Below are 18,882 nucleotides of genomic sequence, written 5' to 3' on the forward strand. Positions count from 1 at the left end.
GACTGTCGCAGTACAGCAATGAAGTTCCAGCACCCCCAGCTGGCGTGTTCCAGGATTCAGGTTACAGAAGGGACTGTCACAGTACAGCAATGGCTGAAGCACAGGTATGCTCTCAAGGTTATTGTTTGCTTTAGGCCCCAGAAATCTGATCTTCTCAGACACACAAATAAGGAGCCGCCATGCAAACAAGACTGAAGGACATTTACTGAGTTATTTGGCCCATTTACTTCCAATGGAAAGCAGCAAGGAGCGTTGTGACGTCACAAGGGCAATACAAACACTCGGGGAGACTCAAGTGCTGCTCTTTGAGACGGAAGAGAAGACGACTGACAGAAATTTCAGCTTTCTGTCCCTGGAGGCTAAAGGAGGCCCCCGGAATGGAGGATTTCTTATCAGGATCTGTAGGAATAGAACTGGCGATCGTAGTGAAGCGGTTTATCAGCAGACTATTTCTTACAATAACCCTCTAGAGATACAACATCTACGGGCCTTCCTTTATTTAGGTGGCAACTCCTCTCCTCATAGAAGGTTAATAGATTGATTTGGCAAGAACGATTCTTCATGAATCCATGCTGATTACTGCGAATGACACGGTTCTCATTACTAAAATCTTGTATATAGTCCCTTGACCCTTCCAAGATCTTACATACTATTGATGTTAGGCTGACTGGTCTGTAATTCCCAGGGATGTATTTTGACTCTTTTTTTAAAAAAATAATTGGTGCTACATTGGCTTTTCTCCAATCAGCTGGTACCGTTCCAGTCAGTAAAAACCAGGAACAATGGTCTGGCAATTACATGACCGAGTTCCCCAAGGACCCTCAGATGCAAGCCACCTGGTCCCGGTGATTTATTAATGTTAATTTTTCCAAGTCCAATTTTAGTTCTGTCTGTTACCCATGGAGGGGCTTCCCGTGATGTGTCATGAGGACAAACACTGCAGTTTTGGTTACTGAAGCCCCTCCCCCCGATTCCCTTGTGACCAAGGAGAAGAATTCAATACCTTTCACCATCTCCCCATCCTTTGTAACCAGATTCCCTTCCTCATTCTTTATGGGGCCAATATGGTCTGTCCTCCCTCTTTTATATAAAGAATTTCTTGTGTCTTTCGTGTTCTATCTTAGCCGCCCTGATTGCACCCTTACATTTCTTGTTGCATTCTTTGTCAAGTTTGAATGCTGATGATGATCCCTCAGCCTTGTATTTTTTTGAAGGCCTTCTCCTTTGCTTTTATATGCATTCTTCCCACTGATCACCAATGTAAGGGGCATTCTTTCCACTGATCACCAATGTAAGGGACATTCTTCTCACTGATCACCAATGTAAGGGACATTCTTCTCACTGATCACCAATGTAAGGGACATTCTTTCCACTGATCACCAATGTAAGGGACATTCTTCTCACTGATCACCAATGTAAGGGACATTCTTCTCACTGATCACCAATGTAAGGGACATTCTTCCCACTGATCACCAATGTAAGGGACATTCTTCTCACTGATCACCAATGTAAGGAACATTCTTCTCACTGATCACCAATGTAAGGAACATTCTTCTCACTGATCACCAATGTAAGGGACATTCTTCTCACTGATCACCAATGTAAGGGACATTCTTCTCACTGATCACCAATGTAAGGGACATTCTTCTCACTGATCACCAATGTAAGGGACATTCTTCTCACTGATCACCAATGTAAGGGACATTCTTCTCACTGATCACCAATGTAAGGGACATTCTTCTCACTAATCACCAATGTAAGGAACATTCTTCCCACTGATCACCAATGTAAGGGACATTCTTCTCACTGATCACCAATGTAAGGGACATTCTTCCCACTGATCACCAATGTAAGGGACATTCTTCTCACTGATCACCAATGTAAGGGACATTCTTCCCACTGATCACCAATGTAAGGGACATTCTTCCCACTGATCACCAATGTAAGGGACATTCTTCCCACTGATCACCAATGTAAGGAACATTCTTCTCACTGATCACCAATGTAAGGGACATTCTTCTCACTGATCACCAATGTAAGGGACATTCTTCCCACTGATCACCAATGTAAGGGACATTCTTCTCACTGATCACCAATGTAAGGGACATTCTTCTCACTGATCACCAATGTAAGGGACATTCTTCTCACTGATCACCAATGTAAGGGACATTCTTCTCACTGATCACCAATGTAAGGGACATTCTTCTCACTGATCACCAATGTAAGGGACATTCTTCTCACTGATCACCAATGTAAGGGACATTCTTCCCACTGATCACCAATGTAAGGGACATTTTTCTCACTGATCACCAATGTAAGGGACATTCTTCCCACTGATCACCAATGTAAGGGACATTCTTCTCACTGATCACCAATGTAAGGGACATTCTTCTCACTGATCACCAATGTAAGGGACATTCTTCTCACTGATCACCAATGTAAGGGACATTCTTCTCACTGATCACCAATGTAAGGGACATTCTTCTCACTGATCACCAATGTAAGGGACATTCTTCTCACTGATCACCAATGTAAGGAACATTCTTCTCACTGATCACCAATGTAAGGGACATTCTTCTCACTGATCACCAATGTAAGGAACATTCTTCTCACTGATCACCAATGTAAGGGACATTCTTCTCACTGATCACCAATGTAAGGGACATTCTTCTCACTAATCACCAATGTAAGGAACATTCTTCCCACTGATCACCAATGTAAGGGACATTCTTCTCACTGATCACCAATGTAAGGGACATTCTTCCCACTGATCACCAATGTAAGGGACATTCTTCTCACTGATCACCAATGTAAGGGACATTCTTCCCACTGATCACCAATGTAAGGGACATTCTTCCCACTGATCACCAATGTAAGGGACATTCTTCTCACTGATCACCAATGTAAGGGACATTCTTCCCACTGATCACCAATGTAAGGGACATTCTTCCCACTGATCACCAATGTAAGGAACATTCTTCCCACTGATCACCAATGTAAGGGACATTCTTCTCACTGATCACCAATGTAAGGGACATTCTTCCCACTGATCACCAATGTAAGGGACATTCTTCTCACTGATCACCAATGTAAGGGACATTCTTCCCACTGATCACCAATGTAAGGGACATTCTTCCCACTGATCACCAATGTAAGGGACATTCTTCTCACTGATCACCAATGTAAGGGACATTCTTCCCACTGATCGCCAATGTAAGGACATTCTTCCCACTGATCACCAATGTAAGGGACATTCTTCCCACTGATCACCAATGTAAGGGACATTCTTCTCACTGATCACCAATGTAAGGGACATTCTTCCCACTGATCACCAATGTAAGGGACATTCTTCCCACTGATCACCAATGTAAGGGACATTCTTCTCACTGATCACCAATGTAAGGGACATTCTTCCCACTGATCACCAATGTAAGGGACATTCTTCTCACTGATCACCAATGTAAGGGGCATTCTTCTCACTGATCACCAATGTAAGGAACATTCTTCTCACTGATCACCAATGTAAGGGACATTCTTCCCACTGATCACCAATGTAAGGGACATTCTTCTCACTGATCACCAATGTAAGGGACATTCTTCCCACTGATCACCAATGTAAGGAACATTCTTCTCACTGATCACCAATGTAAGGGACATTCTTCTCACTGATCACCAATGTAAGGGACATTCTTCTCACTGATCACCAATGTAAGGGACATTCTTCTCACTGATCACCAATGTAAGGGACAGTCTTCTCACTGATCACCACAATGTACTGTGAGCTTTAGAATTAGTAGGGGTTCTGAGAGGCCGGTATGTTACTTTAAGGACGCCTTTATGTGGAGGTTGAGAACGGATAATCTGGAACGTACCGCCAAACTTGACTCCGTTTGTGTAGAACAATAGATAAAACACACCACACCATTTTTTTTTTGTTTTTTTAATTTATTTACGAACATTATCTCTGAGGGACAACAGCATTTCTGGCCTTCTCTCTGTACATGCAGTTGTAGAAAATAACATTTGTGTCGTATTTCTGCAGGAAGTTGTATACAGCTGAATGATTGAACCGCAAAAAAGGGGGCAGCGCAGTGCACAGGCAGCACCAGCACTGCCAAACAATATGTACACAACCAAGTGAAAAATAAAAAAAAAATTACATTGTTAACATTTAAAGAACGCAATCTGGCTGCTGTATCCGTCCACACACTGTACGCAAAGTGAACCGTTACAAAGGGTGTGGAGCGACCTGCTAAGATCGATATTTACACAATTATGTACAAATGTCTCGTAGAACCAATACAGGAGGGAAATATACAATCTGCTGAGACATCAATCAACATACCACAGGTGAGAGAAAAAGGAGACACAGGTGTGCTAAAAGAATAAATAAAAAGTTTGAACTTCCGATTGTGAACGTCTCATGCCTTGGTACTGGAAAACGAGATAAAAACCAATAAAAAAAAAAACACGACATCGATCGATCCCTCCCCCTATAGGAGTAGTCTGGAAATCTCACGTTAAAAGGGGGCGTGTTAAAAAGAATCAACGTCTGGGGATTTCACCACCCGATAATAAAAAATAACACAAGGCCAATGCCATTCACAGCCCCGCCCCCCCCCCCCACGGGGGCACAGCTCCAACCCCAGCCCCCTAGTCGAGGCGACTCCAGGAGGAACGAGCCCCGAAATTGTTGTGATTGGATGGAATGGACCTGTGACTTGCATAAGCAGCTCCTAGTGTTTTATAAATGCCCCATAAGAATTAAAGAACCCCATTTATAGGCAGCCAATACCATGGAAACTAGCGAGATGTTGGGTCATTCGCTACCTGGGCGCTGAAGATGGCGGGCGGATATCAAATTCTCATGCGCACAGCGTACGTACGATTCCGGATCTTTTGCTGCACTCAGGAAGCCCAGATGCTGAATACTGCCCCCTATAGACATGACAGTACTCAGATCTGAGTGTGTTGTGTACTGACCCCCCCATAGACATGAATGCCTATATGCCAGGACTCGGACCTAAATACTGGTGGGTGCTTCACACTGCCCCCTATAGACATGAATGGCTGTGCCAGGCTGCATGACAGTACTCAGATCTGAGTGGGTGGTGTGTACTGACCACCCATAGACAAGGATGCACTGTGCCAGTACTCAGACCTGAGTAGGTGCTGCATAGTCCCCATCCCCCCCATAGACATGAATGGCTGTGCCAGGCTGTAGGACAGTACTCCGATCTGAGTGGGTTCTCCACATTGCCCCCATAGATGTGAATTGCTGTGCCAGTACTCGAGCCTGAATAGGTGCGCTGCATACTGCCCCCCCATAGACATGGATGGCTGTGCAGTTACTTGGATCCGAGTTCTGGCCTACAGCTTCACATCTATGGGGGGGGCGCAATATGCAGCACCCACTCAGATCGGAGTACTGTCCTATAGCCTGGCACAGCCATTCATGTCTATGGGGAGAAGTATGCAGCGAGGCTGTATTCCAGTACTCAGACCCAAGAAGGTCCATGTGTCGTACGTAGGGCCATGTGATTCCTGGCATACAGCCATTAATGTCTATGGGGGGGGGCGGTATGCCAGTACTCAGAGACCAACGTGTGACACATGGACCTATATGGAACAGTACACGAGTGAATTCAAGTATTGGCGTTTACCTGTGTACGGCCATTTTTATCTATGGGTGGCTGTACACGGCACTTGGGCTCCCTGGCTGCAGAAAAAGCGCATCTAATCTGTATGTGTTCACGGGGCCAAAAAGGTGACTTGTTTCCACCTCCAGCCACACAAAGGAAAATGCCTGCACCAAATATGATGCATTTACTTCAAGTTAAGAAAAGAGCAATTGCACCCTCTAGTGGTCACTTTAAAATATTACCCAAAACTCAATTCCCGATTTTAACTCCGGCCAAAAAGGTCAGTAAAAATTTTCTGTATGCAAGGAATCGGAAATCACACCGAGCTCCGGACATAGGAGGCTACAAATCACTATGGAATCTGCAGGACAGGGGAACCTGTATTCATCCATTTATACCTTGCATGCCACTGACACACCATGTTCAAAAGTCAACTTAGGATAAAATTGTGAACTCCGGCGCCACAGGCCTGGGGGTGTCCAATCCGGTTCTCTATTCTGACTATTAAAAAGAATGTGCTGGAGAATACAGAGATACACAACGCCGATAAATCACCGACAGCCTCCGTCATATCCTGTGTGTTCTGATACCGGCTCAGAAGCCAGGAATGACCCGACAGTCAGAGTCTAATGGGGTGCGTAAAGGGGGCATACCACAGCCACGGGGGCATACCACGTCCACGGGGGCATACCACGTCCACGGGGGCATACCACATCCACGGGGGCATACCACATCCACGGGGGCATACCACATCCACGGGGGCATACCACAGCCACGGGGGCATACCACATCCACGGGGGCATACCACATCCACGGGGGCATACCACATCCACGGGGGCATACCACATCCACGGGGGCATACCACATCCATGGCCCTAATTGCTGTTACAGGAGACAAGAGACTCGCTCTGACCGATCGTCCTGTACTGTGGAATGTAACAAGAAACCTCACAGCAAAGACCACAAATACATGCAAAACAATAGAAACTAAAAACAACAAATCCTCAGGAGGGTGAACTGTATGGAGCACAAAACAGAGAGACCCCCCAAACCAATGACTGGACAAACTAGAGACCCCCCCCCAAACCAATGACTGGACAAACCAGAGACCCCCCCCAAACCAATGACTGGACAAACCAGAGACCCCCCCCCCCCCCAACTAATGACTGGACAAAACCACACAGACTGGGAAGAGGAGCAAATCACCAATACAATCTTACAACACACATCGATCGTCCAGAGACTGAGGAAAATTAAGCACAAAAACACATCTCAATAGTCCGAGACACAATGAAAAAAAACTGTGAAACTATTTTCCATCTGTTACTGAAGACAAACAATGGTAGACCCATAGAGACCACGCCGCCGCCCACCACCCATAGAGAGCACGCCGCCGCCGCCCACCACCCATAGAGACCATGCCGACGCCCACCACCCATAGAGACCATGCCGACGCCCACCACCCATAGAGACCACGCCGCCGCCGCCCACCACCCATAGAGACCACGCCGCCGCCCACCACCCATAGAGACCACGCCGCCACCGCCCACCACCCATAGAGACCACGCCGCCGCCCTGCACAACTTGCACAAAACTCAGAACCAGCTTGTGAAATGTGAACGAATGTTCTAGTCATAGGTCAAGCTATCTAAACTGGTAGGTTACAATAAGGCCGTATTCATACAGGTGTAGTACAGCATACACCTATGCCAGGGCTGTTTGCATGCATGGGGATGCCTAGGTGTTTCCATGCATCTTGGTGCAAACAGTCCCTATTCCTGTCAAATTGGGACACAGCTGCTGTCAATTTGACAGCCCTGCACACCTTTTGGGAACAAACCCTAGCATGTTAAACAGAGGTGACCGTACAGCCGCTGCGTTCCAATTGACACGAATAGGACTGCATGCACAGAGATGTAAACCACCGGTGCTTCCCCTAGCGGGTAAACGGGGCCATCACATGGAAATACACTGTAGCACGCCCGTGTGAATGAGGCCTAACTGGTCCAAGAACACAACTCTGTGTGCCGGGAATGTACACCGAGTAGCAACTCTGCAAGTCACTCCCCGCGTGTCCAATTCTTCTACACTGACCTCTGCAGGAATGGACATGATACCACCTTGTGTGGCCTCGGGGAGGGGGGGGTGAGAAGGGTTTGGGTGGCTACAGTATTCTCTCACACACCAAACTGAACAGATCAACTCGAGGACAGAATCCAATTCAAACTTAACAGAAAAAAATACAAAAAAGATGGTGAACCATAGAAATGGACGGCTCGAGAAACGCGTAGGGGTTAGCAAGTACACAACGATCATAAGATGTAAGGCGGGGCACAAGGGGCTTCCATAGTTATCCCATCAACGAGGACACATTACTGTGTGGACATTCTATAGAAGGTGAGACTGGGGGTGGCACGCTACAGGTCCCCGTGGTTCTTCCGTTGGGGTCTAGGCTAGACATGTGCAATTCGTTTAAAGAATTTTGACAAATACGTCATTTCCAAATTTTGAACATTTCCAAATTTTAAACATTTCCAAATTTGGAAATCTTTGAAATACCAAAATTCAGAAAATTAGAATTTCCGAAAAAAAATGGAAACGAAAATGAACCCATTTTTCGGCAGTGCACATGTCTAGTCCAGGCCAAGCCCCATGACCACCATTGTTTACAACACAGGGGATTTTTTTTTTCTATTTACCAGCTACAAGTACCAAGACAATATAAAATAAACCAAAAAATATTCACTGAGAACTTAACAGAAAACCCAAAAAAAGTTGGAAGTCATTAAATGAAGTGTAATGGCGTGAAGCTGTAATGGCGTCCTCTTCTGCAGCGCGAGGTCCAACCATTGGCAGAATCTGAAGTCGCCGTTTTCCGTAAGGCATACAATGAGAAATCACAAAAAATATAGCAAAATACTGAAGATAAACAGCACTTTTTTTGGCCCATCCGTTACCCAAAGACTCCCAGAACTCTCGGAGGAAGGTGCTGCCTCACGGGAACTTTATATATTACAAAGTTTTTTGTGGTTTTTTTTTTTAGTTTTTAATTTATTTCTTTACACAAAACTGAAAGTGATGTTACAGTACATAAGTTATTTACAACTGTGCAGTAATGTGTTTGCAAAATAATTTATCTAGAAGGCAGCAAAGTACATCGGGTAATGTGTATAAAAAACTGTACAGAATTTACCAGATACTTTTTTTTGTCTTTTTTTTTATACATATAGGAGAGTATTGGCTCTGTAGTGTTTTCAAGTTAAAGTTCTCCGAAAAGAGAAAACAAAATGCCCGAGGAGATTAAAAGATGGGAAAAGGAGGAACGTGTGACACAAACCGGGTGTTGGTCTCCTTTTTAAAATGAAATTCAGGACAGCCATGCTCGCTGCTGCTGGGGGGGAGGGGGAGGGGTGAGGATCCTAAACCAGTATGAACCACATGCAGGACCTGCAGGAAGTTTCCAGGAACAGAAAATGTATTAAAAATAAAAAGGGGCCCCATCTGCTTTGCAAAGTGGGCCCCGGCGTTGGCTGACCTGAGGTCATCGCACCATGTCCCGACAAGGTGGAACATAAAGCCAAAAAATAAAATAATTAAAAAGGTCATTTTAAAAGATTTTGATTTCTGAAGATTGCACGGTGAGTGGGGGGAGGGGCTTTATTTCTCGACGCAGCTGTGCAAGCGAAAACTGAGCTCTTCTTAGCCAAGGGGGCCGGCCCTTGCCAGTTTTGAATGAAAATAAAATAAAACCAAAAAAAGAAAAACCCCGGAGAGTCCGCCTTGTCATGCCGGCAAGAGCACAAAGTCATCGTTCACGTCCACCATTGGCACATAGAAAGAGGGAACCTCGTTGACGCAGAGGGATTTGTGTCCGGTCGGATCCAGTTCCTGCATCTTCAACTGCCACTCCATCCTCTGGACAGCGTTCAAGGCGGCGGCTTCATGTTGCTGTCTCATTAACACGCATGTCTGCAGGGAGGGGCAAAAAAAGACCACCATTAAAAACAACGCGGCGACTATTCTGTCATTACAGCAAACGCTTCAAGTGACTGGAAATGTCATAAAGAACACGTGTTATATAACCTTGGATTGCGAGTAACGCGGTTAACGAGTGTTTCGCAATACAAGCATTTTTTTGTAAAATCCTGACTGTTTGCGAGTGTTTCCACACAAAACGAGAGATTCGAGCCACAGCGGCGTGCAGTACTGCGTTTGGCCAGAGGTGCGGGGGCGCCGGAGCCGATCAGAAATACTCAGTTCCAGAGCTTTTCCAAGGTTTTCCCCAGTTCAGCCGAGCCGTCCTCCAGTATTTCCGAGGCTCTCAGGCGCCCCCCCCACCTCTGGCCACATGCGGTATTGCATGTCACTGAAGTCAATGCAGAACATGGACTTCTATGGGGAAACTCACTTTGATATGCAAGTGCTTTGGATTACGAACATTCTCCTGGAACAAATTATACTCATAATCAAAAGGTTCCACTAAGGAAGAGATAGATATATATATATATATAAATAAACGGATAGAAATGTATATATATATATATATATATATATATAGAAATTTATATATATATATATAGAAATGTATATATATATATATATATATATATATATATATATATATATATATATATATATATATATATATATATATATATATATATATATATATAAAAAAAATATATAAAAAACACCCATTCTGGTTTCAAGGAACTAGTCCTTTCTAGGTCTACATAAACAATGCAAACTGCACCCACTTCTATTCTGCAGATAATTCCACTGAAGGAAGCAGCCGGCTCTACCTGCTATTATCATCATTTCTAAGTGATAAATCTGCTGCACAAAAGCGGACATTTCATTGTCGGGGATATTCAGTGCTCTGTGTTCCCACCATTACAAAGCAAAGAAGTGATGGTCTTTCCCCCACCATCCCCCCCAAAAAATGGAACATTCCTTTAGGATCTTTATAAAGTGTCCTCGGGTCCCAGGGCCGGCATGTTCAGTGTGGGAAGGCGGCTGCGACTCCTTGTGGCCTGACAGCCGGGCTTCCCGCTGCACTTTAGGAAACGTTCCACAGCCTTCTGGGACCTTAGACATGTCTCAGGAGGTTGGAGGGTGAGGAGGGGCTGGGGAGGAGGTTGGGGGTGGGGAGGGGCTGGGGAGGAGGTTGGGTTGAACAGAACTTCCAGGGGACTCGCCTAGGTCAGTGATGGAGAACCTTGGCACCCCGGATGTTTTGGAACTACATTTCCCATGATGCTCAACAATCATGGGAAATGTAGTTCCAAAACATCCGGGGTGCCAAGGTTCACCATTACTGGCCTAGGTGATTCCCCTGGAAGTTGTAGAGTGGGTACCTGCCAAAACCCTGCCCCTCCCCTCCAAAAAAAAAACGTAAAGCACAAACCTTCTCTTTAAAAAATAAGTGGAATAGAATACACCATGAAACCATTGATGGCGCCCCTGTCTGATCCAATAAGCTGCGCTAACATTCGATGAGTGAGCAAAGATCTGTCACACTTCAGGGGTTCATGTATTGATACATAATTAGGATGAAAAAGGACACAACAAAAAAAAAAAAAGAAGAAGATCATACAATCTCATCTATACAATCCTTCACCCACAGAGAGGAAGGCGAGAACCCCCAGCAAAGAACCATCTCATTTGCTACAACAGGGGAAAAGATTCCTTCCTGATCCCCCCCGAGAGGTGATCGGATTTTCCAGATTTATTGGATTGCATTTCGGCTGCCAGGAAAAAATGACTGTTAACCGTGTTCATATGCCGACTGATTTCCACAAATCCCCCACAATTCCCTGCTTCTCCATCAGGCCACGTCTCTACATCATGCAATGCAGTTTGTATCCAGCCCATGGGAAAGCATGAAATGGCCGTGTACCCCCCCCCCCCCCCTCCCGACTCCATATGAAATCCATTCCAGGGGTCTCAAACTGGCGGCCCTCCAGCTTTTGCAAAACTACAAGTCCCATCATCCCTCTGCCCGTGGGAGTCATGCTTGTAACTGTCAGCCTTGCAAAGCCTCATGGAACTTGTAGTTGCACAACAGCTGGAGGGCTGTCAGTTTGAGACCCCCTGATCTATTCACCCGATTATCCACTTTTAATGGCTGTGCAGCTGCAGGTATACGCGGCACTCACCTTCATCCGGTCATATTTGTCATCCACATCTTGCAGCCAGGACAGAAACTGACGGGCATTGAACCGATCTCTGACGGATTTATTTTCATCTCCCTGCACAGAAAAAATAAAAACGTCAAAACCACCAGAAAAGGCTGAAGATTCAGAGCTGCGCCTCGTACAAATCCAAACTCTACAATCGTTACTCAATTCTGGATACATGAGGTTGGTGACCCCAAAGGGGGGAGGGGCATGTCCGCTTTCCTACTGCTCGTCTGGAAGTTTACCAAAAAGCTAAACCGATACACATGCATGCACAGTTCTGCACTTCCGCCTGCAGGGGGCACGCTGCTTGTGCTGTGGTTTGTCACAGCAGAAGCCGATCAGCGGGTGCCGGCCTATGGATGTCTACTGGCACCCGCTGATCAAGGGGAGACACCGGAGAGGTTCCAACCTCACAGAATGAGACCCAAAGGCTCCGTACCTCAAGTCCCCATGGAATTAACAGAGTTGGCTCACAATTGTTTTCTGTCCATTGGTATCACCACTTGTGTATTTATTTTCATTTGTATTTATTTTTTTTTATATATTTTTTTTTAAGCAGGCAATACAATCCAGCACATCCTTTAGTAAAAGCAGCACAAACACTGGCTATGCACACATTTAACCCTTTCATCACCCCTAGAGCAGGGGGTCTCCAAACTGCGGCCCTGGGGCCGGAGGCAGTCCTTTGCTTGCCTTTTTCTGGCCCTTGGGGCGCTAGTCCTCCCACTGACACCAACAACGGGGAATCGTTCTTGTTGCTGAAACCACCCAAATAGGGCACTAGTCCTCCCACTGACGGTATGGTTTACTCCCACTGGACATTTTATACTCCCAACGTCCCCAGTCCGGCCCTCCTAAAGTCTGAAGTAAACTGGCCCTTTGTTTAAAAAGTTTGGAGAAACCTGCTTTAGAGGGTAAACCCCTTCCTAGTCGGTGTCATTAGTACAGTGACAGTGTATCGTTTTACCACTAATCACTGTATTGGTGTCACTGGTTCCCACAAACGGTCAGTGCAAGATTGTCCGCCGTAGTTTGGCAGTCCCGCTGCTACAAGTTGCTGATCTCCGCTATTAGTAAAAAAATAAAAACGCCATAACTCTATCCCATAGTCTGTAGACGTACCTTTTGTGCAAACCAAATCAATATACGCTTATTGGGGATTTGTTACAATATGTAGCAGAATACATATTGGCCTAAATTGATAACATTTGATTTTTACCAAAAAAATGTTTGGATGTTTTATAGCAGAAAGGTAATTTTCCCCCAAAATTTTGCAAAAAACGAAAGCTCAATGGTCAAGCGCAGTGCCGTATCGCCAAAAAAATAAATAAAAAAAAGTGTCCTGGTCATGAAGGGGGGTAATTTTTCAGGCAGTCAAGTGGTTAGACTTCTACATTCCTACATGAAAAGGGAGGCGGGGAATGAAGAGAACACTAAAGAATAAGAAAGTTGTGCAGATCCGAAATCCAGGAACCCCCCCCTCCCGGCACTCACCTGATTTTCCAGAGGCATGTTGTACACCTCCGAGTCCAGCAGCATGGTGCAGGCACTAAAAGGCACAGCCTGGTTGGCAATTGTCCTGGCCGCTCTGCAATGAACTCTGAGGTTCTCCTGTTCACAAGACACGATGAGTTTCTCCTACAGAGAGATCAGACGAATCAGATTCAAGACTACAAACCTCTCCAGATGTGTCCATAGACACCACTACAGCCTTGCAGATCCATAAACACAGGTGGGGGAGGGGGCCAATAGTGATTAGGAGATCCAACTTACCAGAATGACTACCCCAAAACACCAGCTGATCAGTTGGGTTAGGGACCCCTAAGGCCGGGTCCACATGTCTGTTTTTCAGGCAGACCGGATCATAAACTCCTGTATTCAGGGCCCACCAACAGGCCAGATATTAAGTATTACCTTGGGGGGAGATGCAGACTGGAATACTGCAATCACTGAGCAGCAAATAGAGATCACCTGTCATGTATTTTAGTTATCTTGAAAACCTGGCCTGTTAGTGGGCCCTGAGGACGGGGTGGATGACCACTGCTCTATGGAACGGTGATGTCTGCCGACACCCTCCGACATCCAACCCCGTCCACTAAAAAAACAGATGCAGATCCATACAGGAGATCGGACTGTTGGTCGGTTTCCATCTGACAGCCCCATAGAGAGCGGGCCGTGTCGGCATCAGTGGAGCAGACCTAGACCGGTCATCCGCCCGCTGAGTGGTGATCAACAGAGATCACCCTGCCAAGTGGGCGGGTCCGCCCCATGTGAAAGGCTTGTGAAGTAACCAATCACAAATCCTGGAATCCCCACTGTTACAGCAAGATATACAGAGCAGTGAGGTTCTTTTTTTAAATTCATGCAGCTAAATACCTAATTTTACTGCGCTGCTGTGCAGTCACGTGACCTCCTTCTGCTCCGAGGACTACAAGTGGGAGGAGCCAAGATTCCCCTGGCATGGATACTACCATAGGAGCGCAGGATTTGGAGCTACGGCGATCGGCATTGGGCTCACAGGAGCCGTGTAGAACCGCTTCCTGTTTATATTTGGTTACTTAGCCTTGAGCTTGGCGTGTCGTACGCCACGAGGAGAGACGGCGAGAGCGCAGACCAGCGATACGGGCCACATGGTCACCATGGAATTCTGAGCCGCCATCAGGACATGTACCTTGAACTGGGATGTTCTCTCTTCCATGGTTAACTGCGCTTCTGATTAAAGATCCATGTCTCACCCGTGATCATCGGACAAAGATTTGTGTTGGGAGGGGGGTGGGAGAAGATTTGTGCTGGGAGGGATTTGAAGTGGGGGGGGGTGCATCAGGAGGGGAACATTTAGGACTAGAGGCTTCTGTGTTCACCGCCGGTTCCACATAACCAGCGTGGAACGCAAATGGCGCCAATATCTGAACAGTCAGCAGCCTGCGCCGCTGGATAGATGCATGGGCTTCTCTCACAGTTCTGTACAACTGTAGTGTGTATACATGCCCCACCCAGTGGTTGCCGGCGGTACTGCTTCCGATGTATAAAAAAAAAAAAACAGACTAGTGATATGTCTATAACGTTAAAGACCATATAACTCCTATGAAAAAAGTAGAATCAAAAAGTTTGATTCTGCTTTTTTCATAGGAGTTATATGGTCTTTAACGTTATAGACATATCACTGGTCTGTTTTTTTTATATTCATATTTTCAGATAAATCACAGATTTATTGGGGGAGGGGGTTCTGGCATTCAGTTTTTGAGAATCGTGATCTTTAGTCTAGGCAAAATAATCGTGATTCTCATTTTGACCAGAATCGTGCAGCTCTATATAGGGGGCAATGATTTTTGCTGGAAAGGGGGTGGATTTGTACTGGGAGGAGGGGGGATTTATGCTTAGGGGGCAAGCATGCAGATTAGTGCTCAGTGTTTTTGTGGGGGGAACTTTGCTGATACATATTGCTCACACATCTTGGGGGGGGGGGGGGGATGACCTTGGCATGTTTGCCCTGGGCTCTTAATGACCTTGTCCCAGCACTGTGCTAATGCACTCTGCAGTGTAGTGGAGCATCATGGGTAATGTAGTTCCAAAACATATGGGGTGCCGAGGTTCGCCATTACCGATATAGGGGGACACAGGAACAAGCAGGATCAACCAGGCATTTTACAGCATAGAATGGGACAAATGACAGCACTATGCTGTATATCCTGCTTTAAAAGGAACAGGATTTCTCTTTTTTTTTTACGGTTACAACTTTAACTAGATGTGCTGGTCACCCAATGCAGCAAACCCCACCAGACAGCAGGGCTCAGGTCTCTGGGCATTGTAAGAGAATTTGGTCCGGTATTCAGGATTGTTTTTTTGGGGTTTGGTAAATCTAAGCGGGTGTATTTCTATTGGTAGTTTACAAGGCGTATATATATATATATATATTCTAGAATATATAAAATGTTGTCCTTACCCTTTCAATGCTGTGTTGCAGGCGAAGTTTCCCCCTCACCGCTTCCTGTTGCCGGAATAATTCTTTTAGCGGATCCGATAACGATGGCGGCGGTGCGATCTACAGAAAGAACACGCTTTCAGCACGGACAGGCATATCATTTTTTAATCAGATATTCTTTATTGAAAGGGATTTACTTTTAAAGTTTACAGATGGGCCTAAAAAAACTTTGGCCAAAATACGAAAAAAACAAAAAAACACAATACAGTAAAATAATAAATACAGTAAAATAAAACACCAAAGTTAGGACAGAGTGAAAAAGAAAGGGTATGAGTACAAGGGTCTCCTTAATCCAATAAAGCCCGAAGTACAGGAGGTGAAATGCGTAAGACAAGGTGCAATACAGCCAAGTATGAGATGACAGACCACACCCAGGGACACGTCACTACTTCACATTCATAGAAGCCTTTGCATTTTGTGACTGACGTCACAAAATACAAAGGCTTCTGTGAATGGGCAGAAAGAGGGGAGGGGCAGGCAGAGCAGACCACAGTGAGCAGCATCTAAGCTCCAGAAGTTATCTTCCTGGAACACAATAAACTTGTTGGATGTGAAAATTAAAGTCTACGAGGTGAGGCGGCGGGCGCCTTGGACTTAACTAGTGGTATGCGCGCAGTTTCTACAAAGTAGCTGAATTCCTGTGTTCAGCTTTAAAGTGATACTAAAAAGTCTCCTTTTTATGTTCTACTTACCGGCTCTGTAAGTGTTTTGCACAGAGAAGCCCAGATCGTCCTCTTCTCTGGTGCCGCGCCGTTGCTCCTGGCTCCTCCCTCCTGCCATTTCTCTCACTGCAAGCAGCCTGCTATGGGGGCACTCGAGCCAAGCTGCAGCTCTGTGTATCCAGAGGCTAGGCCCCACCCCCCCTCTCCTCATGGGCTCACTGACTTTAATTGACAGTAGTAGGAGCCAACGAGGAGGGAGAGTCCCAGGGCAGCAGAGTCTCTCATGCAACGTCGCTGGATGGAGAGGGGGCTCAGGCAAGTATGGGGGGGGGGGGGGGCTGCACACAGAAGCCTTTTTATCTTAATGCACCTTCTGCCTTTACAACCCCTTTATGTAGCAGTGTGCAGATCGAGAATATTCAGACAACTCCAAGGGGCGAAATCCTAACCAAAGATTAAAATCACCCATAAAGCTTCGCCTTAAGAAGCCAGATGAGGAGACCCTGGCAGGATCGGCTCATGAGGAGACCCTGGCAGGATCGGCTCATGAGGAGACCCTGGCAGGATCGGCTCATGAGGAGACCCTGGCAGGATCGGCTCATGAGGAGACCCTGGCAGGATCGGCTCATGAGGAGACCCTGGCAGGATCGGCTCATGAGGAGACCCTGGCAGGATCGGCTCATGAGGAGACCCTGGCAGGATCGGCTCATGAGGAGACCCTGGCAGGATCGGCTCATGAGGAGACCCTGGCAGGATCGGCTCATGAGGAGACCCTGGCAGGATCGGCTCATGAGGAGACCCTGGCAGGATCGGCTCATGAGGAGACCCTGGCAGGATCGGCTCATGAGGAGACCCTGGCAGGATCGGCTCATGAGGAGACCCTGGCAGGATCGGCTCATGAGGAGACCCTGGCAGGATCGGCTCATGAGGAGACCCTGGCAGGATCGGCTCATGAGGAGACCCTGGCAGGATCGGCTCATGAGGAGACCCTGGCAGGATCGGCTCATGAGGAGACCCTGGCAGGATCGGCTCATGAGGAGACCCTGGCAGGATCGGCTCATGAGGAGACCCTGGCAGGATCGGCTCATGAGGAGACCCTGGCAGGATCGGCTCATGAGGAGACCCTGGCAGGATCGGCTCATGAGGAGACCCTGGCAGGATCGGCTCATGAGGAGACCCTGGCAGGATCGGCTCATGAGGAGACCCTGGCAGGATCGGCTCATGAGGAGACCCTGGCAGGAGCGGCTCATGAGGAGACCCTGGCAGGAGCGGCTCATGAGGAGACCCTGGGAGGAGCGGCTCATGAGGAGACCCTGGCAGGAGCGGCTCATGAGGAGACCCTGGCAGGAGCGGCTCATGAGGAGACCCTGGCAGGAGCGGCTCATGAGGAGACCCTGGCAGGAGCGGCTCATGAGGAGACCCTGGCAGGAGCGGCTCATGAGGAGACCCTGGCAGGAGCGGCTCATGAGGAGACCCTGGCAGGAGCGGCTCATGAGGAGACCCTGGCAGGAGCGGCTCATGAGGAGACCCTGGCAGGAGCGGCTCATGAGGAGACCCTGGCAGGAGCGGCTCATGAGGAGACCCTGGCAGGAGCGGCTCATGAGGAGACCCTGGCAGGAGCGGCTCATGAGGAGACCCTGGCAGGAGCGGCTCATGAGGAGACCCTGGCAGGAGCGGCTCATGAGGAGACCCTGGCAGGAGCGGCTCATGAGGAGACCCTGGCAGGATCGGCTCATGAGGAGACCCTGGCAGGATCGGCTCATGAGGAGACCCTGGCAGGAGCGGCTCATGAGGAGACCCTGGCAGGAGCGGCTCATGAGGAGACCCTGGCAGGATCGGCTCACGAGGAGACCCTGGCAGGAGCGGCTCACGAGGAGACCCTGGCAGGAGCGGCTCATGAGGAGACCCTTTAAAAATTGACTGATTACGTGAGCTGGAGTTCAGCTTCAATGTGTTTATCAAAATCTTGTAGTCTATCCTGCCGTGCCACCTGTGCTCCTTCATCCAGATTGTGTGTGCACTACTGGTCAAATCACCAGGCGAAAGAAAAAAAAAAAGCCAAAATAAAATGATAAAAGTGATACATTTGCTATGCAAATAAACGAAATATAAAAGGCTGCGCTCTGCGCTACAAATGTATATAAATGTAAATAGTAAATGAAGGCCGACATAACCAGGACGCTGAATATCAGTCCCAAATGTGATCAGCAATATTTTTGTGACCGTCTTGTATCACTTTTATCACATTTGGGACTTTGATATTGTAGTGGGGGTCTATTCCTGGAAGTGGGTGCAAATACCTGTATTACAAAGGTATCTGCACCCCCCTCCCCCCTGAAAGGTGCCAAATGTGACATCGGAGGGTTCCGAAAAGCAGAGGTTCCATTTTTGTGTGGACCTCCGCTTTAAGTGCT

The 18,882-nt window shown here is 47.1% G+C and overlaps 1 protein-coding gene across 2 annotated transcripts in view; it reads right to left on the minus strand.

The window, feature by feature from the left end:
* Positions 1-8,657: 8,657 nt before the first annotated feature.
* The window catches only part of ANKRD11 (ankyrin repeat domain 11), a 158,380-nt gene continuing 148,155 nt past the window's right edge, over positions 8,658-18,882 (minus strand). For both annotated transcript variants that reach the window (XM_040329617.1, XM_040329618.1), the window contains 4 exons: positions 15,768-15,866; positions 13,319-13,462; positions 11,801-11,893; positions 8,658-9,611 (listed from right to left, as the gene is read on the minus strand). In XM_040329617.1, the coding sequence (XP_040185551.1) occupies positions 9,426-9,611; positions 11,801-11,893; positions 13,319-13,462; positions 15,768-15,866 (522 nt within the window). In that variant the 3' untranslated portion in view covers positions 8,658-9,425. The remainder of the gene's footprint in view (positions 9,612-11,800; positions 11,894-13,318; positions 13,463-15,767; positions 15,867-18,882) is intronic.

The sequence above is a fragment of the Rana temporaria genome, chromosome 11 (genome assembly GCF_905171775.1).
Source record: "Rana temporaria chromosome 11, aRanTem1.1, whole genome shotgun sequence".
NCBI lineage: Eukaryota > Metazoa > Chordata > Amphibia > Anura > Ranidae > Rana > Rana temporaria.